We start from the raw sequence: 23870 nt of genomic DNA on the forward strand, positions 1-23870 counted from the left end.
TGTGTTGATTAGGAGTCATGTACGAGGAACAACTCAGATAGAAAAAGACCACATTCGCATCACCTGGGGTGTCTAATAAGCCCCAGACCCCAGGGCCACCCCTTAGCAACTAGCCCAATATTTCTGGGAATGAAAGACAGGAGCCAGCTTTTTAAGATTTCATCTTTAATTGTCTGTCTGTCTGTCTGTCTGTTTCTGTAGTTATGAGTCTGTTTACCTGAGGAAGCCAGAGGTATGTGGTCCACTGAGCTGGAGTTACGGGTAGTTAGTTGTAGACCTCCTGACATGGTGCTGGAAACTGAACTCAGGTCTTCTACAAGAGCAGTGCATGTTCCTGACCACTGAACTGTGTCAGCCCTAGGATTACTGTTGTTGTTTTGGGGGTATTTGGTTCATTTTTGTTTGTGGTTATTTGTTTGTTTAGCTGGTTGGTTGGTTTTTCAAGACCAGGTCTATGTAGTCCTGGATATCCCGGAACTTGGTCTGTAAACCAGGCTAGCCTCGAACTCACAGAGATCCATCTGCCTCTGCCTCCCAAGTGGTATGAGCTACCACTGCCCAGCTGTTGTTTTCTTTTTAAGGCTCTTCCATCAGCAATTTCAAGACAGTTTATAAATAAAGTCACACAGCTTCCCATGAACAAAGCAGAAGCTACAGTGTTAACTGAGAGCTGATCAAGAATACAAACTGGGGCTGGAGAGATGGATCAAGGTTAAGAGCATGTCAGGTCTCCCAAAGGTCCTGAGTTCAATTCCCAGCAACCACATGGTGGCTCACAACCATCTATAATGTGATCTAATGCCCTCTTCTGGCCTGCAGGCATTACATGCAGGCAGAACATTCTATATAATAAATAAAATCTCTTTTAAAAATAATAATACAAACTGCTGGCACTGGTACAGAAGCACTCAACTGTAATCCCAGCACTCAGGAGGCAGAGGCAGGCAGAGCTCTGTGAGTTCAAAGCCAGCCTGGTCTACAGAGTGAGTTCTGGGACACCCAGGGCTACATAATAAGCCCCTGTCTCAAATAACAAACTTCCTTCTATGCTTGCTACCAAGGGACTCTCCAATTTTACTTTCTCAGAATGAAATTAAAATCTTTAGCCTTCTGAAAAGCAAGATCAGGGCATTGCACCTCCAGCACGCTGCTTGCTCGGTCACGGATGTTTTGGGGTGTCAAGTAAGACAGAACTATGCTTTATTTCAGATATAAGCACAATTTATTTCTAGGGAGTATTTCACGGTACAAGCTTAACAGTGATGCCACCATCTCAGGCCCTTCTGTCCGATAAGTCCCAGCAATCCTCTGGAGCATGCTGGCTTAAACTCCCCAACTACAGTCCATTGTGGGTCATGAACCTCCTTGGAGGCTATGATCAAAATTAGGGACTTGCTCCCCTCGAGATGCACACACACACACACACACACACACAGAAGCACACAATTTTGAGGGGTTCATGAACTCCCTGAAGCACAACTCTGCATTGAAGGCTCGCGTCTACACCATGGCCTGCAGAGGGCAGCAGGGCAGCTGGAGGGCACACTGAGAGCTACACTCGGGAAAGCTGGGGACGCTGTAGAACTTGATCAGCTTTTTGAAGGCACTTTTCTTCATCATCATCATTTCTTCCGGAAACCGGGAAAAGATTCTGGCCCGGAAGGAGCCCCCGTTCTTCACTGAGCCATCTGCGGGGAGCGACTTCTGAGCACTCACGGGCACGCTGTTGCAGCTGAGGGACCGCACTGTCTTCTTCTTGCTCTGTACTGACAGGTAACTGAACAGGAAGGATGACAGCTTGTGCTTGGTGGTGTCTGGGGCCTCTTCCGAGAAGCAGTCATCAAGGGCATCCAGCGGAGTCTCTGCATCATCGCAGCCACCTTCCTTTCTCACCACACTGGCCCCCAGCTGCTGGGGCTGCTTGATGATCTTCCGGGCCTGAGCTGGGTCATCACCTCCCTCGTTGACAGACTCTAGGGACAGCCCACTGGTCAGGTCCCTAGAGCCTCCGGTTGGTGGGATGAGGTTCTCAGCCCGAGGGCTTGGCTGGGAAGTGCAGTGCTGGCTCAGGACGAGGTTAGCGGCCTCTCGGATGAGGTTCCAATCTCTCAGGATGTCATCTTTGGTGGTAAACTGGGACGTCACAGTGAAACGGATGATCAGCTTGTCCTGGATAGTGGCGTGGATGAGGAAGAGCTGGCCAGCTTTGGCTATTTCCTTTAACACACTTTCTGTGAGACAATTGGGACCCTGTATGAAAAACAAAGAGAATTGGATTCTACACCATGGTGCTTATAAACATCTCCTGAAACCCAGCATTTACTGGCCTGAGAGACCCATCTCTGGAATAGAAGCACCCTTCTCAGGGAGCCACGGAAGTGTGCGTTACCTTAAGACGGAAAACCACCAAACCAAGGTGCCTCTTAGCAGGGATTTCAAAGACAGGGTCACTTCTGACCAGAGACTCAAAGTATTTAGCCATTTCTGTACCCTGGGATTGTAAACATAAAGGAAAACTGTGGTTAACAGGCAAAACCAAACTGCATCCACTTTCCATACCACTCAACAACTTAGACCAGTGACGCAGATAACTCCTGGCACCTGTGTGGCCTCTTCCCCATCTGATCACACTCATAGTCAAGCTGACAAACCTCTACTGTTTCTCTTTCTGTCATGTCACACCCACCCAGAGACCTTGTGTCTCCAAGACCTCCTTCAATTTAGACCCCAAACTCAAAAGGCGTGTGCTCTATAACTCAGCAGTCAGCCTCCTGTTCTGGCTTCCCTACCAGCCAAGGGAGCCAGAAAGGGCCCGACTCAGTGCCCAGAAAGCAGAGCAGGCTGTAAGCTGAGCCATAGGCCTGCCTCAGAAGTATCTACTGACTTCCCTCACCTTAGTGCCGTCTTCACACTCCATAGCTCAAAGGCCCTCCCAGCCCTTGTCACTTCACGGGGAGCCTATATTTCATATAGCATTACCACCTATGCCATGGGGGAGGGACTTGTGCCTAGTTAACGGGTGAGGAGTTTCTTCATGGGATGGTAAAATGTTCTATAAATAGCAATGTTCATTTGGTACTGAACACAGGTAATATCACACCACCTTGTACACTAAAACACAGTTGTTTCAGATGCTGTGCAGATTTATCATCAAAAATTAAAGGCTTTGTATCCTATTGATCTTTTACAAAGTTTATAAGATCTCTTAAGTTTTCCTGTGGTTTTCTTGAGTTTCACTCTTACATAGAAGTTTTAAATAAAGGACGAAGCTGTGGCTCAACTGGCAATCTGCTAGGCCACTGTGCACAAACTTCTGAGTTCGATCGACAAATTGTGGGAGGGTTGGGAAAGTTGTGGCAGGAGGATCAGAAGTTCAAGGTTGCCAGCAGTGGTGGTATGTAATGGGCCTTCATGCCAGCACTCAGGAGGCAGAGGTGAGTGGGTCTTCTGTGTGTGTGTGTTCAAGGCCAGCCTGGTCTACACATTGAGTTCCAGGCTAGCCCGGACCACATAGTGCGACCTGTGGAGGGGAGGGGGATAGGGCTAGGGATTGCAGTCTGAGACTGGCTTGGATTGCTTTTCTCTCACACAGTCCCCGCTAAGTGATTTTTTTAGGGGCTGGAACTCCCACCTGATATTCTGTTTTAGAAGACGGCAGGAGCTTCAGCTGTCATCCTTGACTGTGAGGAGATGGTGCCATTGGAACCAACCTCTCTCCACTCCACATTCTCTGCCGTCTCTTTCACACTCTCACCAATGCCCCCATGAGCTTTTCCTTTTCTTGAGAAAGGCTCTCATGTATCCCAGGACTGGTTCAAACCCACCATGTAGCCAAAGACGATGCTTCTGCGTCCACCTCCCCTCAGTTAGAAGTACAGGCACATACCACCAGGAGACATTTCAGCAGTACTGGGGCTCAGACAGGGCACAGGGAGCCAGCAGTCTACCAAAGGAGCTACTTCCCCACTTGGTCCCTAAGAAGTTGTTATCTGCACGTCCTAGGCCCTGTCCAGGGACAGCACATGAACTGTACTCCAGTTCTTTTCTATGTCCAGGCTTCATGTCTGACCTGGTCATGGGTCTCTCCTGTAACTCTTTTCCCTCCAGGCCCATTTCCACCTTATCAGAAATCTCTACGCCCCACTCATATGTCCGGCTCATAATGCCCTAATATAGCATCTCAGGGGCAGCCTCCGCAGAGCCCACCTTCTTAGGCATCCTCACTCTCTTTTGTTGTTGTTGTTGTTGTTTTGGTTTGGTTTGGTTTTTGGTTTTTGGTTTTCGAGACAGGGTTTCTCTGTGTAGCCTTGGCTTTCCTGGGCTTGCTTTGTAGACCAGGCTGGCCTCAAACTCACAGAGATCTGCCTGCCTCTGCCTCCTGAGTGCTGGGACTAAAGGCTTGTGCCACCACTTCCTGGCTAAGGAAAATGTTAAAGACAGAAAACAAAACACTTTCTAAAAGCCAAAGGAGGGTGACTCTCCCAAGGCTTGGGTGGCAGAAGGTAATTCTTCTGGGTACAAAGACTCCCTCCTGCTGCCACATGCTCCTCCCTCCTATGAGGCAAGCTGTTTACAAGACAAAAAAGAGGCCATGGGAGAGGAGTACACAATATAGGTCTGTGTTCACTACAGACCTCCCCACCCCCACCCCCCCACCCCCCCACTCCCACCCCCCCACAATGAAGGGATAAGACAGTGCTGCCAACCAGTATTCCTACACACCAGCCAGGAAGCCACAACAGCCATAGCTCAATGCGGAACTACTACTTTTTGAAATGATGTTTTCTTAAAAAAAAAAAAAAAAGCCAGCTATCCCCATGTGTTCACATATTGTCATTGTGTTACAATGACAGGGTTCGGTAGCTACAACAGAGACAGTAAAGGACCAATGCTCGTGTGTGCGTGCGCGCGCGCGCACACACACACACACACACACACTCACACACACACACACATACACACACACACACACACACACACACAGACCATCTGGCTGTTTACAAAAATTTCCCAGTCTCCTGCAGGTGATGGGACATGGGCAATGATAAGTCATTGTCATTAGAAGGAAAAATACCCAGTCCTGGCGCCATCCAGTGCGCAAGTACTGAAAAGGTTTGAAAGCTTGAGTCCGGCCCAGGCAACACCTTAAAGAAATGGAGGAATACTTAATTTTTGGGCTCTTTGCTAAAAGGTGTGTGTGTGTGTGTCATCTCATTTAACTTTTGAGAATGGCATTACCACGTCATTTTGTAGGTCTAAGAAGACAAATTCAGAAAGATTAATCTGCTCAGGGTCGCCAAAGAGTAAAACTAAAATTCAAATTTCTGCCAGGCGGTGGTGGTGCATGCCTTTAATCCCAGCACTCGGGAGGCAGAGGCAGGCAGATCGCTGTGAGTTCCAGGGCAGCCTGGTCTACAAAGCAAGTCCAGGACAGTCAAGGCCACACAGAGAAACCCTGTCTCGGGGAAAGAAAAAAAACACCAAATCTCTAAAGCACCACTGGATAGCATAGAAATGCAAAGCCCTCTGCAGAAGTAGAGCTTGATACCTACCATTTGGAAGGATGAAGACGGTGCAGAACAGGGTGGGGCTGGAGACCGGGCTTGGAGTTTGGATGAGTGTGTGAAATGCCCAAGCTAAGGAGCCAGCCCAGAATGAGAACAAAGCAGCCCCAGAGTGTGGGCTGGACAGTATGGCAGCAAAAGGCAGTGTTAGAGAAAGTTGACCTACAAGTTGAATATCCAGTCCCAAGCTGCAGGCAAGAGAAATTTCCATTGCCTCATTCCACCCACTACCTTCCAATCTTGAGTCTGAAGAGAGAGGAGGGACAGGAAGTGCCCAAGTTCCCTTAGGACCCCAGGTGACAAATGCTCATAGGCCAGTCCTGGTACTGCCTTCACCATTTCACTTGGTTCTGGCTTATTGAAGAAATAAGGAATTTCCTTAGGAGAAAGGTGAAAGGCAAAGATAGAGCCAGTGACAGGAAGAGCAATCCTGTCCTTGCTGGGTTCTTGGCTACAATCCTGTCCCCGAGTTAAGCCAGCTTTTGAGAGATGCCACTGGCCTGGACTCTCAGCCTAGTGCCCTTTCCGTGAGAAACATGAGTGCCCAAGTCACTTAACTCCGAGTCTCTTCCTTAGCACAGTAATTGTGCAGTTATTAAATTAAACTGGAAAAAACAATGTACCACCGGGCCTTCAGTAAGTATCTGCTAGCACAGTGCAGGGGACAGGGTTGTAAGGAGGTCTGTCTGCAAGTGGGGAAATCTAGGTTCCAGATAGCACCGCAAAAGTGACCTGATTTTTTTTTTAATTTCTATTTTTTTTTCAGTTTGTTCACTTTACATCCCGACTGTAGGCCCCTCCTTCGTCACCTCCCAATCCCACCCTCCCTCCCTCATACCCTCTCCTTCCCTCCCCTAGTCCTCGGAAAGGGGAGCACTCCTCCCCCAACATCTGACCTCAGCCTATCAAGTCTCATCTGTACTACCTGTATCTTCTTCCTCTGTGGCTGGCCAGGGGAAAGTGATCAACTCAAGGGCTGGAGGTGGGGGCAGTGGGGAGATGGGGGGGCAGAGTTCATGTCAGAAGTGGTCCCTACTCCCCATATTGTGGGACCCTCAAGGAGACTGTGTTGCCTGTCTACTACATCTGAGCAGAGGGTCTGGATCCTCACCATACATGGTCCTTGCTTGGTGCATCAGTCTCTGTATTTGTAGTGTGGTTATCCTGTATTATGTCGCTAATATCCCCTTATGAGTAAGTGACCTGAATTTTCAACCAGCTATGACAATCAGGGCATCTCCCCACAGCTGTTGCCTGCCCCCCACCTGCTCTCCCCCGACCCCTCCAAAAAACTAGTTATGGCCCTACTTTGCCCAAACGCACTGCCCTTTGACGTACTTTCACTTTCTCTTTCTGCAAAATAGTCTTTTGCGTTCTCATTTCTCAAAGACAGCAACAGGAAACACTCAGGGAAGTGACAGAACAGGGGAGGCCAAAAGCTCAGAGGAAGTTGTGCTTAGTGTTGATTGTTTAGAGGACAAACAAGGAGAGCTACAAATCACAGTCAGCCCTTTGGGATTACGTGGTGCTCAGCGCTCCTCTGGATAACCAATAGTCAAATCTCAGAGGCCCTCTACACGCCTTACCACCTGAACCAGACACCAAAGATCCCCCGGGGCAGATTCGTAAAACCAAGATATGCCATCCTTCCCATGAAAACGCAAAGCATCATGGACTCGGTCCCATGGCCCTCACACAACATACGTGTCTGACGTGTGCTTGAAGATTCTTCACCCCGAAGGACCGAATCACGAACCAGAGCTTAATGGAGCGAAAGCGCCGGCTCAAGGGGATCTGCCAATGCTAGAAACAAATACCATAGAGCTCGTGGTTAGAAGCAAGACACCCATCCCTTGGGCACTCTTAGCATAATGTGTTGCCTGCCCAGCCCTCCTGGGACCAGTGGTGTCACCATGACACCCAAAACTGTTGCTACGGTGCAGACCAAGACAGGTTTATGGGGGCGGTACTGCACAGATAGAGCTGCAAAAGTGGCTCCAGGCGACCTCACATAAACGGCTGCTTTAAGTACTTCATCCTGGCCTTGAAACTCAAGGCGAATTCCTTTACCAGCAGAAATTCAAGTTCTATGTCTGTTTTTCTCAACATGCGTAGTGGCTTAAAGTACAGTGACTAAGAGCTCAGACTCTGGGGCCCAACAGACCTGGGTTTTCCTCCTGCTCTTCCCGGCCCCTTACCCTGTGTGACTTTGCCAGGGCTACCTCACTGGCACCTCCATGGCATAGAGCAAAAGACTCTTGCCAGAAAATTGGCTCGGGGACAGTAGATGCAAAAACTCAGAGAAAGTTGTCCACTTAGTGTGAGCTACAAATCAAAGTAAGAGGGGAGGGGTCTTGCACGGAGACGCTCCCTCCTTACTTAACCTTGCTGCTACCTACCTGCATTTGCCTGTGAGATTATTGTAGCCTCAGACTCAAGCTTTCAGATTACAAATGAGTTTATGAGTCCTGGCCTCATACTGGGATTGATATTTGTCCTGGTACCAAATTCAACACCCAAAGCTGTTGCTACGGTGCAAACCAAGACAGGTTTATGGGGGCGGTACTGCACAGATAGAGCTGCAAAAGTCCAAAGCTGCAGTTACCACACATCTGAAAATTCCCAATCCAAGTTCTCAGGTCTGAAGACAGAGCAAATGGTGTTTGTTTGTTTGTTTGTTTGTTTTAGGGGGTGCAGGGTGTGGATTTGCAGTTGTTCTAATGAGCAGCATGGCTTCTCCCAAGCTCTCCCTCAAATGTCAGAAAACCTCCATCTCAATTTCTGTCTCCTAAAACTATTCATCCTGGGGAACACTCATCAGCCTCCCTCTATGGAGCGGCCAAGCCTCCACTGATGGCCTCATCTTTATGTTTCTCTCTAGTTTCCCAGGCCAGACACAGCTGGCAAATCACCCCAGGATCAAGGACAATGTTTCCTTCAAGGAAAGCACTGAACTCCCAGACATGGTGATGCACACATTCGTCCCTGCACTGGAGAGGGAGCGGCAGGAAGATCACTTTAAGTTCGAAGCTGGCCTCTGGGTGAGGAGTTCCAGACAGCCAGGACTACGTGTGCCACCACCAATCCCAGCACTCAGGAGACAGAGGCAGGCAGATCTCTGTGAGTTCGAGGCCAGCCTGGTCTACACAAAGTTAGTCCAGGACAGCCAAGGCTACACAGAGAAACTTTGTCTCAAAAAAACAAAAAAGAAGAAGAAGGAGGAGGAGAAGGAATGAATGAAAGAAAGAAAGAAAGAAAGAAAGAAAGAAAGCAAACTTGTCTGATGGAGGGCCACAAGGACCTTTGTCAGCCAGCAGAGGGCATCAAAACCTTAGGAAAAGACAAAATCATTGCCGCAGCCTGCTCTACCCTTGTCTTAAGGACATTCAGCAGATGGGAGGGTGATGAGAGTTCCTTCTAAAACATTCTGGTTTCTAGATGATTGTGATTACACCGACCGCCTTGATGAACCAGAAAAGTACTAGAAGAGGCAGGGAGCGTCTCAGCTGTGGTCCCCTCTGGTTTCCACTCGGGGTCTGTTCCCTTCTGTTTCCTCTCACTCTGCTAACGCCAAACTAGACGGAATCAGAGACTGTCCTAACCAGTTTCTGCTGCATCCGGAAGTTGGGGCTCATAAAGTCTGGCACGGGCCTTCCTGAACTAGAGAGTCTACTGGCACTAACTTCATAGGGGCTCATGAGGCCTTGATAGGACCACGGCACGACCACCACTTAGCACAGTGTCCTGGCAGCAAATGCACAACAGGTAGTGTGCGTGAAAGGAAGGTCTTCATTTGAGCTGCAGGCGTTTGCAACTGCAGCACAGCCAAACGCACAAGCGCTCAGGTCAGATCGCCCATGCTTGAAGCCACGCTTCTCCTCTGACTGGCCCGAGTGGTCCCGGATTCTGTCTAGGTTTTTCTCTCTATGAGCAGAGAGGAACAGTTCCTCCTTCTAAGCCCTGCGGTTAGAACTGAATGAACGAATACACTGGCACACGGACAGCGGAGCCTGGCAATCTTGGTGAAGAACTGGCTTGTTTTCCCCCCTGGGCAACCACTGTGCCTTTTCCTTTTATTTAGTAATATAGTAGCAGTGCCATCCTTGTTTGATAACGCTGATGATTCTCCATGAGGATAGTTTCTTGAGGTTTTTAGGAAGGCTTTAGACTCACAGATGGTAAGCTTACAGTGTGGGAAGCCCTCCCACAGGAGATAAAGAGAGATAAAGAGAGACGGCCTCTCTTGCCCTTTCTGGAGGGCATTTTACATTTTAAATTAAAAAAAAAAAAATCAAATTCTACACCTGCCAGTCAATCCTGACTGTGAAATGACTCCTATAGTTCTGGGAGTTTCGTTGGACTTGGAATTTCAGTTCCTGACACCAGTCCTGCCCCCTCCTCCCAACCCTCGCCCCAAATGCTGGGGTCACAGGAGTAGGCAGTCATGCCCAGTCTCAATAGTTGCCCGGATTACTATGGATGCATTTCAAGCCAAGTGCACTGTGTTCCCCTATCAAACCTTTCACTAGCCACATGATGTACTACATGCTTATTTACACCCCAAATCTCACCTAAAATGAGGGGCTCATCTTCAAACTGAAGAGCAAATATGAAGAACTTGCTTTCCTAAGATAAGGTACTGCTGGGAGCCTAAGTATGAGGTGCAGGCATCCAGAACCTCACAAAGGGCCCTAGTGTCTCATCTCCCCCTACAGAGCGTCTGCACCTCCTGTGTCCAAGAAAGTAACATGAAAGCAATTTAACTGGGAGCCTCTTCCCCACCGGAAGAAATGGTCCACACTCTCCTGCTGGCCAGGAAACAAAACAAACCAACAAAGATGGGAAAAGGAGCTGATCTACCCGTGACGAAGAGAACACATCTGGGAGGAAAACAAGCCAAAAGGACTTGGGAGTCATGAGTCTTCTAGGGTTTTTACTTTTTCTAGCTTTCACTCTGTGTGCTTGCTTACAGCTTTTGAAAGAGAGCGAATCCAATGACAAACAACGCGAGGAAGTCCTAGAGTGCAAAACCTCAGGGGTCAGCCGACAGTCCCCATCTCAGAAGGCACAGGCTGCCCACTCCTGGAAACTCACCATGAAGTCAGTGGCCTCACCAGAGTTGGCATGCCTGAGGTAGACGGGGTCCACGCTGAAGGTCTGCTGCAGCTTGTACTTGTCCTTGACCCTGTGGGTTTTCAAGCAGGTATCAGTGGCTGAGGTCGCTCTAAGGAAGCAAGGCATTTATTTCCACGCTCAGCGCTCCACTCACCAGAACCCGGTGCAGTCAAAGTGCACCATCATCCACTTGGAAGGATTGAAGGTGAAGGAGTCGGCGTACTCTATGCCCTCCAGGAATCCTCGGAACTCGGGACACAGAAAAGCTGTACCTGCGTAAGCGGCGTCGATGTGAAGCCACAGCCCCTCCCTGGCACCTGAGAAAGCAAAGGACCGTTTGTAGAGGGGAGGCAGCCAAAAGGCGCCGCTCACCTGGCCAGCACCGTGGTAGACGGCAACGAGAAGACCCGGACTTTGCTAAAGGAGTCGCAAGGGGGAGGAGATGACAGGGTATTGGTATAAAAGAGTGAAGCGAAAGTGGGCAGTACTGCCTCCTAGTAGATAGGTAGGTCTTTTCCCGTTGGGCAGAGGGTCTCTACACCTTGGGCTTCAACCTAGAATATCCTAGCACAAAATCCAACAGTGCTAAAGGCCAAAAAGCAGCGTCAACACCTCTGACACAACAGTCAGAGAGACGTCCGTCCTTGATGGGCTAGGAAATTAAGCAATTCCATCTGGGTTTTCTTCTCCGTCTTACCCATGGCGTGGTTTTCCCCTCAGCTGCCCTTTTCCCTCCCCAGAAGCTGAAGAAAACATTTCCCTGCACTTCACTCACTCTGTTTTAAAGACAGGCTGCTTTAAATAAACTGCAACATTGTAAGTGAGGGGATGTGAAGACTCTTCTGGGGTTTGGGGGTCCCATGTCCCCTAAAGGCTTATTCCATGGGAGTGGTAATTCTGGAGGTGACACCTTTAAAAGGTGGTGCCTCTTGGGAGGTTCACTACTTTGAAGAGGTAGTGGGGCTCTGGTCTCTTCCCCCACTCTCCTTCCCTGGCTTGTGATGTGGTGTTGGTTTTGCTCCAACACACACTAACATTTGGTGCCTCACTCTGGGTCCAAAAGTGAAAGGGCCAACTGATTATAGACTGGAAGCCTCCAAAACTGTGCGGCAAAATAAACCCTTTCTCTTTATAAGTTCATTATCAGAGGTGTTTGTTATAGCAATGGAGAGTTCACTGGTGCTTCCGAAGATGGAATGCAACCTACAGAATTTCTGGCTTTGATCTCATCACTAGGAAAAGCCCAGGGACCAGTGCTGCTGGGGAGTGACTCTCATGATCTTTGGTGGTTTCCCTCCCTCCCACCAAATTGACCAATGAGAATAATTCAGTGGAGCTGGTTTCAGGTTCTCATTCTAGCAAACATTTCAAATGTTATCCTTTATCTTCTTAGTCAGTAAAGGCGCATACTTACAGATGGGGCCCAGCTCTGACAGCTTGTCAAACGCACAGACCCCAGTGGTCCCTAGTGTCGCACAGACCTAGAGAGAAATAAAGGTTCACATGACACATTGAGCCTCAACAAAGACACACACACACACACACCATCTCACCGAGAACAGTGTATACTTCGCACTCTGTTTTATCGTAACTTGCTGTGAGAAATCTACTTTACACAATAACCTATTCCATACGCACGTACACCTAGGTGCCCATTTTTAATGCCAGCACTTAAGAGGTAGAGGCAGATAGGTGTCTGTGAGTACAAGACCAGCCTTGACATAGGGAGATCCTATCTCAAAGAAACAAAACAAAAACGAAAAGAAAAGTTTCACAAAACAATGCATACGCTGGCTGCATGAATGCAATTGGATATTTTCCTTTTCTTTTTAGTACTGGTTACAACCCATAAGTTTTATTTCATAAGACAACAAGAAATAACACCTCGAGCCAGGTGTGGTGACACATGTCTTTAGTCCCAGCACTAAAGGCTTTTTAAGGCATTTTCTGCCTCTGTTTGCAGCACATTGCTTACTAGGATTTTGTCAAAACCCCTTGCTTAGCCTGGCGTGGTGGTGCATGCCTTTAATCCTAGCACTCAGGAGACTGAGGCAGGAGGATCTCTGTGAGTTCAAGACCAGCCTGGTCTAGAGTCCAGGACAGCCAAGGCCTTGCAGAGAAACCCTGCCTTGAAAAAAAAACAAAACAAAACAAAACAAAACCAAAAAAAAAAAAAAAAATGCTTGCTAACACTGATCTTGAAGATACATTCTGACTTACAAAGACAGGCACCAAGCCCTGTTGCTTGTCTTCCTCGATGGCTTGCTGGAGAGCTTCTCCTCGAAGTGAGAAGTTGTCATCCACAGGAAGGGATCTGATCTTCACAAGGGAAATCAGGCCCGCCTTCTCCACAGAGGAGTGAGCCTATGTGGGCCAAGGAAAACAGTCGGCAACGGGCTGTTGTGAGATGGCTGTGACCAGGAATGGCCGAAGACCAGGACTGAAGCAATCGATACCCATGTTTGAAGTCGGCATTTGTTATGGTTCCTGAAATCAACCCCCCATGCTCCAACTTCCCTGAAATCCAGGGTTCTACATGAGTACTAAGGCTCCCGAGGCCAAGCACTGACATGAGGGTATGACCTGCATCAAGCAAGTTACCTGGTTAGAGGTATAGGCAACAAGTCGAGCGTTCAGCGAGGATTCATCAGCATCGGGCTCACACTTTTTCATTTCTAGGATTCTGCTCTTCCTTGCTGCCAGCAGGGCAATTAAAGTGGACTCGCTGACCGTGCTCTGTAGTGGAGAGGGATTTTCAATGCGTGCAATCACTGTTAGTAAGGAAATGGGCCTCTCCTTCCCACAGTGCCTCCCGCCTCCCAGATTTACATACACGTATTCCTGCATCCTGAAAGCAAGTTTGCACCTAATGCCAACACATCTCAGAGTGACTACAGAAACAAGGAAAAGAATGCTCTAGAAACATGCGAGAGATTGTTCCATTTCTTGTGGGTATGTTTGCTCACCATGTACAAATTATTGAAAAAAATATATACTTGGGGCCAGAAGTATATCTCAGTAGTAGAGCCCATATTTAGCCTACACTCCGCCCTGTGTTTAATCCCATTGCAAATAGAACGAGAGAAAGAGGAAAAGAGGGGAGGGAGAAGACAGAAGAGACTTGCAGTTTTTCTATGATGGAAATGGAGTTTGAGTCCACACAGGCACCCTAGAGAGAGTGCTGGCTTGTGCAAGAGGCTGGTGATTTTGGTCTGGTGTTGTTTTCAATGGTTCTTGTAAACTTGACTAAGATTCCTTCTGCAAACTCATTTCTATCCATCAAATGAAAAGCATCGCTGGGTGAGGAGACCCACAACTTTAATCCCAGCACTCGGAAGGCAGAGGCAGGCAGATCTCTGAGTCCTAGGCCAACCTGGTCTACAAAATGAGTCCTGGACAGCCAAGGCTACACAGAGAGATCCTGTCTCGAAAAATGAAAAAACAAAAAACAAAAAACAAAAAAAGCCAGGCTGGTGGCTCATGCCTTTAATCCCAGTACTCAGGAGGCAGAGGCAGGAAGATTGCTGTGAGTTCGAGGCAAGCCTGGACTACAAAGCAAGTCCAGGACAGCCAAGGCTGTCTTGAAACCCTGTCTTGAAGAAAAAAAAGAACAAAAAAAAAAAAAGAAGAAAAGAAAGAGAGAAAAAGAACAAAAAAGAAAGAAAGAAAGAAAGAAAAAGAAAGAAAGAAAGAAAGAAAGAAAGAAAGAAAGAAAAGCATCCACACTAAAGGGATTGTCCCTTAAGACAGACAAGGCTGGATGATCTTTTTCTCCAGTCATGATTGTGAGGGTCCTGGAGGACATATCAGCTGTGTCTCAGAAGTCTTTGGCTTCTCTCCACTCACACAGTACTAACTTCCTGAAATATTCAGGTGAACTACAGCTGATAGAATCTGCTAACAAGCCAGGGTGGGCGCTGTCATGGACAACAGGGTAGCTTAGACCCCTCAGAATATTCAGTGGTTGAGCATCACTTAATAACAAGGAAGACAGATCAATAATATTCCCATCTCCTATCTGTACCACAATCCATAGTTCATAAGATGCTCCCTGTCCCATGGAATCCTCAGACGCCTCTCTGAGATGGCTGCCCTATCCCCACAGATGAGGAAGGTTGTAGGAAAATTTCAGATTCAGGTGGCTGATAAACACAGGAGAAAGCAGGGTTTGTATTTCGACATTTCTGACTTAGAATCTTCTTTCTCCCACTTAGGAACTGCTTTTTAAGCTCTCTGAACCTCATCGAGATCTTAAGGTCACAGAGACAATGTTGCGTACCTACAGGGGCGTTGAGAAGATTGGCTGGAAAGCAAAATCATCAGCCAGGGGTGGTGGCTTACACCTGTAAAATCAGTACACAGAAGGATGATGAAGGTGGATTGCTGTGAATTGGGGGTTAGCCTGGGCTACATAGTGGATTCCAGGCTAGCCTGGGCTACAGAAACAACAACAACACAAAGAAAAGAAAAAAGGCAAAGAAAGACCGTGTACAACAGAAACTGTATTTTCCCAACTATATCCCAAGTTCTATCTGCTCACAGGAAGCCTGCAACACACCCAAGTTTGCCTTCCTCATAGGGATCTGGTGGAGTTCACTGAGACAGCAAATGGTTCCAGGAGTCTTGGCCAGGCCTCCCTCTCAGAGCAGTGAGTGTATTTTTATTTATCTAATCCGCTCATCTGCTCTTTAGGGGGAATATCATTATCTGTTCTATAGATTATAAAGCCAGGATATGTGTACACTATGTTAGAATTCAAGAATTCAGAGACTCCCAAAGTTCTCCAAACCACATCCCAGATGCCAAGAGCCCACAGATGCATCAGCATCTTACCACTGTGCCGGGTCTATGGAGGGCCTCACAGAGCTGCGCCCTGAGCTGTTGCTATTTGAAAAGCATAAGTCTTTGGAGAGAGAAAGAGCATCTGCCCCTTACCCAAAAGACAGGGTCAGAGGGTATGAGTGATGAAGCTCTTCCTGCTACTGCTGTCTCTCCTTACTCGTCCCTTCCTCTTGCCACAGGTGTCAGACTGTAAACTATGACGCCTAAACCAAGGACAACTGGGCCCATAATAATCAGATGCTAAGTTCATCTGTTTCCAATAAGGGAATGTGACAGAGACAGGGGCAGAGACGAACAGGAACTTGAAGGAGGTGCAGTGACTGTAGCAGAGGTGCAAGCTACAGTGATGGTGCGGGATATGATGGTGGTGACAGCTGTGATGGCGTGAGGTAAAGGACACTCCGTGGAGAGCAGGAGAATTGTGGGGAGGGATTTGCCTTTGCTTTCTGTGCTCCACCCCTGTGTGAGATGGGATGTCATCATCACAGTCACCTGCAAGATACCGCCCCCGTGGCTGCTGGGATGGTGGTGCAAGAAGTACTCCGGGAGGCCCAGCATCTTCGCCAGCCAGTCCATGACATTCATCTCCAGCTCTGTACAAGCTGGGCTCGAAGCCTGAAAGAAGGAAAGGACTTCCATTTACACTGACCCAAGGCACTGGGATGCTACCACCATCCCCAGAAATGCCAGCATCTCTGGCCCAGTATCAGAGGGAACTTCTGTACAGGAGGGGTCATGGCCAGGGGTCCCAGGATGCACACATTCGTTCCACCCACTCTACTTCCCTATATCAGGTCTACTTCCCTATATCAGGAAGGGAAGGAATGGGGGCTTTGGATCTATGCTGCCCTCAATGAGGTCTGTTGTCTGCGGGCTCCATTGAGAAACAGCCCAGGAACGGTTGGCATGAATTTTCATCTCCAAGTCCCTAACACACCCAGCTGATTTCCTAAAGCCCAAGGGAAATTGTTTGCTTAAAAAAAAAATGACAGTGCTCTTTCCAAGATAACAGCCCGAGTCAGACTCTCCTCAACTTCCCACACACTGCAAAAGTTCAAGGTTAGGAGATAAGGGTGTTCCGTGAAGCTTCTGGCACCACTGAGTAGAGCTAAGAGCGTATTGGTAACTCTAGAGACAAGAGCCCCGGGGAAGCTGTGACCCAACAGGCATCAAACTGCCCTGTTAAGGTCACAAACTGTAGAAATGACCAGATCTCTGCTCAAATCTCATCAGAGTCTGTATAAGCTCTGTAAATTTAGGAAGATAACCCACTTAAACCTCAACTTCCTCCTCTATAAAATGAGGCCGGGACTCGTGACTCTAAAGGATGAGATAAGATCATTTATATGAAGACTTAGTTTTAGTAATGCAGACATTAAGATATGTTTTAATTTTCCATCAATACTCCATTATTAATATTTCATTGGATACCACCCCCTTTCGGAGACAAAGAACAGAAGACGTCATCTGCCCTGAAATGCTATGGCCCCAGATATGAGTAGTTACAGCCATTTCTACTCACCCACGTGAATCCTAAGCAGTTAATGGCGTCAGCCAGCATATCTCCTAGCAGGGATGGCCAAGAGTTGAGAGCCGGATAGTAGGCATGCATGTGGGGGCTCTGCCAGTGCACCACCTAAAGACAGAGAACACAATTGGCACCAGGAAAGCCCTCTTGTCCTCTAGAGAACATCTCTAGCAAAAACAAACAACTCTAAAGACGGGGAGACACTTTTCAGAGAGGCGAGTGATACATTCCATAAGAATAAATCCCAGCAGGGCGTGGTGGCGCACGCCTATAATCCCAGCACTCGGGAGGCAGAGGCAGGTGGATCACTGTGAGTTCAAGGCCAGCCTGGTCTACAAAGTGAGTTCAGGATAGCCAAGCCTACACAGAGAAACCCTGTCTCGAAAAACAAAAACAAACAAACAAAAAGAATAAATGATTCTATTCTCTGACAAGGACTTTCTTGCATGCTTTTCAATTACTTCCCCTTGGCAGGGCTGCCTTGGCCAAGCCACCATGGGAAAGGATGCGCTCAGTCCTGATGAGATTTGGCAATCTGCGATGGGTAGGTGGAGGGGAGGCTCTCCTCTTCTGAGGGGGAGGAGAAGGGGGAGATGGGGAGAGGGAGGGAAGGTGGGACCTGCGGGAGATGAGCGAGGGGGGCTATGATTGGGTTGTAAAGTAAATAACTAAACAAATTGATTTTTAAAAATGTTTTTAAAAAGAGAAAAGAAAAAGAATAAGTCATTCTTTACTGTTCTTTTTCTCCACTTATCTTTCTCTCCACTCATCAGTAGAGGACCTTTGTACATCAAGAAGGAACTAAGAGAAGTGACAACTGCTACAGTAACACGGATATGGGACTCTCAAAATCCCCACACTGATTCCCTGCCAGAAGTAAAAAGGAAATAGAAACTGAAAGGGTGAGGGCAAATGGCTGTTTCCTCTCAGTCCTGGCCAAAGCTTCTGTTGTTTTATGAATCACTGATGTCTCAGGGAAGACTGCTGGTCCTGCTGGTAGTCACCTACATATGCTCTAAGCTCTTGGCTTCCCAGTGGGAATGGAGTCAGGAGAGGTAAGGACGGAGAAGAGAGACTAGCCCAGAAGTGTGGGAGTCAAACTCTAGGCTAACCCTGAGCCCACAGTCCGAGACATAAGAAGGATCTAGGGAGGGCCCTCCTCTGAGGGACCACACACCCTGGTCCATCTGCTCACCTGCATTTGCCTCTGAGTAAAGCCATGCCCTCTGACTTCTCAGGAGGACATGACCCTCCAAACCCTGTTGATTCTTAGAAGACGACTGAGTTCTTCTTTGAGGGCCCTTCCTCAGTGCCTGCAGCCCACAATGATCCCTGAACCCAAGGCACACTAAGTCTGAATGTTTCTCCCAGTAACAACCCAGTAAAGAGCATCCAAGTGGACCATTCTGTTCTGCATGAACATGTTCTCGCAACCTTTGTAGCGCAGACACTATTTCACGCAGTACACACAGGAGAGCTAGAGTGAAGTCCAGGGACACAGGATCCACAGCTATCCTTGCCCTCAGTCGGCTCCTTGTGGACACACTGTAAAGTTCAGGCACTTAAGCTCCAAAGCCCCATGCTTTCCTCACTCAACTTTGAGATCCGTTTTCAATTTTTCTTAACGATGGTCTCAAAATATGTATATACTTCAGGCCCTTATAAAAACCAGAAACCTCTCCTGTGCCTCCCTATCATGAAGTAAACCCTGCGACTGTCAAGGAGATGAACACAAACAAGAAACTGGTCATTTTGCAAGGTGGTAGTATTGACAAGGAGCTAGCCACTAGGTGACAGATACACCACACATCCTCGCTTGACTCTCAGCAAGCCTCTTCCTTCACTTCTCCACAAGCAGGAAACCAGCAGGCGGTTCCAGGATCTCCTGCCTCCCATGTTCTATCACACTTAACTCTCACAGCACACCCACGAGGTCCAATCGTCATCCCTGTTTTACTGATGAGAAATGCATGTGGCAGAGAGAGGTGGCATCTCTCAGTTCCCAAACACCATCTAGGTCCCACTCCACCCAAACACACAAGCAGAGGGACCCTGCCTTCCCTCCCTCGGTGTCTCTCATCTGTCTCTCTCTCTTATAGTCTTTGTATAACCTGCATGTGTTGTGTGTAAACGTGTGTGTGTGTGTGTGTGTGTGTGTGTGTGTGTGTGTGTGTGTGTACCTTTGGAGATCTGGGGGAGTCAGTTCTTTCCTTCCACCACATGGGCCCCAGGGATTGAACTAGGGTCCTCAGGCTTGCCAGCAAGGTCTTTTCTCCACTAAGTTTGCTTTTTTGCTTCCTCTTTTGCTCTCACTTTTTTGCAAAGATTGGAATTAAAGCAAATTGATTCCCCCCCCCCTTCAAGATGTGTAGGAAATGGAAGAGGAAAAAACCATGCAATTTTCAATAAGAAGAAAAAGAGCCAGTTGCTTCCGGGCTGGCTCTTGGGGGGTCAGCAGAGCCTGGAAGATGAGATGGACAATTGGGCCCTCACTGTGTTATATGATGGCACTTGGAAACAAGGGAAGGGTTCCACCCCATGGCCTTATCAAGATGCAGTTACCGGCTCTTGTAAAAATAATCAGATGAGATAATCCAGCAGAACCCTTATCACAGCAGACAGACCCACCAAATCCAGGAGTGAGCCTCCTCGGCCACGCCCACAGGAAACTGTTGTGACCTCCCCTCATCCGCTGTACTAACAGTCACCCTCTGCCTCACTCCCTGAGGCAATGGCTTCACAGAATGGAACTGGCGAGATAACCTTAACAACAGCTAGGCCTCTGTAAAGCTGCACTCAAAGATGCTCGTGAAACAGTCTAGATGACCAACGTGTCCGTTTCTGAATCTGAGCATGTCCTCCTCCTGGCTTGTAGACACAGCTGTCACATCTAAGATCAAAGCGTTTGGGGGGGCTGACGGGAGCAAACATCAAGTCAACAGTGGGAAGAGCTTTTAGAGACGCAGAGCTCAACAAGGAATGTTCCAAGAAGAAAGACTTGGGGTACAGTGGGTGGGTTTATGGAGCCGAGTGTTGCCAGGGCTAGTTGGGGGAGGGGGGGAAGGGGTGGCTAGCCACTTGCCATAAAGGTATCCAAGAACGGGAGGGAAAACAAAGCCTCTAGGGTTAGACACCTCAGGCTGAAATCCTGGATCTGCCACACACAACCTGGAGCAAAATAATGAACTCCTCTGGGCCTCAGTTTCCTTGTCTGTCAAATGGGTCCCTGAGAGGATTAAATTAAACAGCTCATCCTGGACGGGTGCATCACCTGTGTAGGGCAGGGAAAGGAACTGGGGTGATGTTAGCAGGGTCACCCCAGAGGAACTACTCATGCCTGGTAACTAGGAATGCCCTCATAGCCCAGGACAGTGAGTTCAAGGTGAAGTCTCATGCATCAGCCAGCTTCCATCTGTTTCCTGCCCAAGCCACTGTCACCTCAGGTTGCTCTGTCCTTTCCTGTCCCTAAGAAGCAATTCAACCACCAGGCCTCCCTGGTAAGGAGGACACAGAGGACCGAGTAGCTGGCTGCTGGGCTCTCAGCTGCCTAGTCCTTCCAACCTGATAGGTGCTCCTGGGGACTTGTACTCCACCCATTTGGTGAGATTTCAGAGATAGGGTACAGGAGTCCCTGGGCCTGCCTAGTGAGATGCAGACACTGCCCCTGATCTCTGCTCACCTTCCTGGCTCTACCGTTGCCCCTTTTTTCAAACCAGTCTGCATGTTTCCATCCATCTCATTAGCTGAGCAAACTTCTAGCCTCTGCTCCTCCTTATCAGTATTACAGGTCAGCCCTAGCCTAGGAAACCTACTTCTAAACAAAGACATAGCCCTCCCCTCCCAGAAGATGGGCTCTGATGTCAGGATGTCCTGCCACACGGACTCAAGTGGGGAGTTCTTAGGATGCCACTCATGCCCATGTACCCTGAAATCTGGAATCTTCCCTGCAGTTGCTTATCTCACCCCAGGCATGATGATTCGTTCAATGTCCTTAAAGATGCTGTCCCAGCTGTCGGGTTCCTCCGGAGCAGTCATAGGCAACTGGGCTCGCAGGTACCCAGGCTGTACATTTGGAGTCACCCGCCTCTCGCGCACCGTGCTCAGGTACTGGCAGATGTAATCCACCATCTCTTTTCCTGGACGGAAGCAGAGGAACCAGGTCACATTTCCTTGGCCTGTCTATGCCTGTCCCTTTTGGACCCAGATAAAAGACTTGGTGAAAGGAGAAAGATCCACGGTGGGGGGCGGGGGGAGGGGGAGTAGCCCTGATCCTCAACAGGACCTTGATGGTGAGGGTGTGAATGAGTGATAGAAAGAACGTGTGGAGCTGGGGCGTGGTGGCACACGCCTCTAATCCCAGCACTTGGGAGGCAGAGGCAGGTAGATTGCTGTGAGTTCGAGGCCAGCCTGGTCTATAAAGTGAGTCCAGATCAACTAAGGCTACACAGAGAAACCCTGTCTCAAAAAACCAAAAAGAAAAAAGATAGAACACGTGAGAGAACAGATGAAGAGAGGCGAAATCTGCAAGGCACAAAACGTCAGCACCAAAGTGAAACATTTCTCTCCTTTCCCCCTGACCTGCAATGTCTACTTTCCCATTATTTTCCTCTCAGAAACAAAATAGCTGTTAATTTCTTACCTTAAAGTCTCATAGCAGAGACCTGGTGGCTTTATGCATCCCAGACTGGTTACATACACACACACACACACACACACACACACACACACACACACGTACTATGTTCTTTGTCATCACAGATGGAAGCTTCCACATCCAGCTCTAATAAAGGGAGAAAATTAGACTCATAAAATCAGCGCTCTGATTTTTGTTTTTTGTTTGTTTGTTTGTACTTGGCACCATCTTCTGAGTGTGACTAAAACCTTAAATTTACATGCACAAAAAAATGTCACATATAATTTCTGAGGCACATGGAACATGCCTAAAACACAACCTGGAGCCCTGACAAGAGCTCATGAATCAACCTGGACTCAAGAGATGTGAGGCCTACAGCTCCCTGATGCTGCTCCTCGGGGCTTCTCACGTGCCTTTCATGTTTACATAAATGTACCTAATGAATGAAGACTAGGTGGGGAAGCAAAGCCACTGCAGCTCAGTGATTCTTTCTTCCCTTCCCTTTCTTCAGGGGCCTCAGTCTTCAGAGGAGCTCCTTCACGGTCACTAACCGCTCCCTCCCCACCTTTGTGTTGTGGGTTTACAGTGAACAGCAGGAAACCCTCCCTAAACTCCACCTCCTCTCCTTCTCCCCGCAAAGGAGAGCATGAGCAGAGAGGGGAGAAGAGAAACTTGCCTTATTCCTTCTACATGAGCTCATGCGACGATCCCACACACAGAACCAGGCCCAGACAGATCTGAGAAGTAAGGGGGCTTGACTCCTTCAGCCCTCCATAGCCTTGGGCACCCAGCAGACATAAGACAGCTGCCACTCATCCTATGGCAGGGACGGTCTTATAGGAATTTATGTTCCACTGCTGGTTAAGGACCCTTGCTCTCAGCTAAGTGCACCACTGAAAAGCAGTGTGCTGTGCCCGGTACACATCTGCCCACCGCGGGCGGCCGCTAGGGGAGAAGAGCGGAGAGGTTCTACATAAAACAGGATTATTAGCTTCCAGCCAAGCAAGTCTAGGCAATGTGGCCCAGGATTGGAGATGAGAATATTACAAAATTATAAAGACACTCAAAATTCTCTTTCATCGCGTAGAATTTTGAAAGAGCCTTTCTTTGAAGTCCATGTGCCTGACAGTTGGCCTGCACTGCATGGAGGAAGCAATAGCAAAGCCGTCATGTCACAAGTGACTTTGCCAGCGTGTCCTCTTAAAACTTCCCTTTGCGCAACTACCAGTTTCCCCTTTGTGGACAGCCAGGCCTGAAAACTGGGTAACTGTTTGGTTTTGCTTTTCATGCAAGCCTGTATACAAGTGGGGATTCGTGGAGAGTTCTTAGGGAGAAGAAGAAACTACTTCATACAGAGAAATGAATATTAAGAGAGTGGAGGCTATCAAACACTTGACATAAATACTTGAGAAACTTTTTTTTCCTGTTTCATAAGATAATTGAGTGGATCACAAATGCAAACGGTTTATTTTGTAGGCAGGTAGGGAGGAAACAAAACGCAAGATACAAGCAAAGTACGCGGAGTAGGTACATGAGAGACAGAGAATGAGGGAACACTTTTAAACTCTGATCTACATCCAGTTCAGGAGAAACAGTGCTGAAGCCAGCTCTCCCCAGGGCAACTCCAACACTCACCTGGCCCCCCAACAGCAGTTTCTGCAGCCTCATCTTCAGGGAAGACCAGCCGGTACCCACCACTCACCTCTAGTTCGGTATTCACTGGGCTGCATCATCTCCCTGGGCTCGCTCCTCCTGGCAGGCAGACAGAGAACAGGCAGCTATCAGCCTGGCTTCTTGCTTGCTATTGTCAGTGCTGTGCACTCCCTGGCAGCCAGTGCATCTCTTATTTAAAGAGTTTTCCATCCCCCTACCTTAGCCCCGCCCCCATAGCAAACAGATTACTATTGATCAAGGAGAATATGACGAGCAGGACACTCAATAGGTGAAGAATGACACATGGGGCATAGAGCTGCATTCTTCGGGTGCTTGTCCTTCAGGTAGTCCCGTGAGCCCATGGACTCCAAATTTTTCAAATCTCTTTTTCCAGAGGTCCTTTTTTTTTTTTAAGGTGAGGTGGAAACTGGGGGTCAGAGTTTAATGACAGTAAGTATGGACATCCTCTCAGTTGAGGAGAGTTTCCACAGCAAGCTGAGCTACGGGGCAGCACAGAGGACTTGTGGCAGAGTGG

At 48.3% G+C, this 23870-nt stretch overlaps 1 protein-coding gene across 1 annotated transcript; it reads right to left on the reverse strand.

Moving 5' to 3' along the window:
- Positions 1 to 1444: 1444 nt before the first annotated feature.
- Positions 1445 to 23454, reverse strand: Hdc (histidine decarboxylase). Its single transcript, XM_051144560.1, has 12 exons — positions 23385 to 23454; positions 21013 to 21185; positions 17044 to 17157; positions 16014 to 16136; positions 13281 to 13415; positions 12900 to 13043; positions 12094 to 12160; positions 10834 to 10996; positions 10659 to 10749; positions 7269 to 7367; positions 2390 to 2491; positions 1445 to 2250 (listed from the first exon to the last, which is right to left on the reverse strand). The coding sequence occupies exons 1-12, from the start codon at positions 23413 to 23415 to the stop codon at positions 1501 to 1503; spliced, it is 1992 nt and encodes a 663-aa protein (XP_051000517.1). The 5' UTR covers positions 23416 to 23454; the 3' UTR covers positions 1445 to 1500.
- Between the last annotated feature and the right edge of the window lie 416 nt (positions 23455 to 23870).

This window comes from Acomys russatus, chromosome 4 (genome assembly GCF_903995435.1).
Source record: "Acomys russatus chromosome 4, mAcoRus1.1, whole genome shotgun sequence".
Taxonomy (NCBI): domain Eukaryota; kingdom Metazoa; phylum Chordata; class Mammalia; order Rodentia; family Muridae; genus Acomys; species Acomys russatus.

What these genes read in the sequence shown, in the direction of transcription:
- Hdc (XM_051144560.1), bottom strand. Translation starts at nt 23,415, where the DNA reads ATGATGCAGCCCAGTGAATACCGAACTAGAG. An exon ending in CAGTGAATACCGAACTAGAG is followed by an intron (nt 21,186 to 23,384) that starts GTGAGTGGTGGG and finishes GCTTCCGTCCAG; the next exon opens with GAAAAGAGATGGTGGATTAC. An exon ending in TTTGACTGCACCGGGTTCTG is followed by an intron (nt 10,750 to 10,833) that starts GTGAGTGGAGCG and finishes GAAAACCCACAG; the next exon opens with GGTCAAGGACAAGTACAAGC.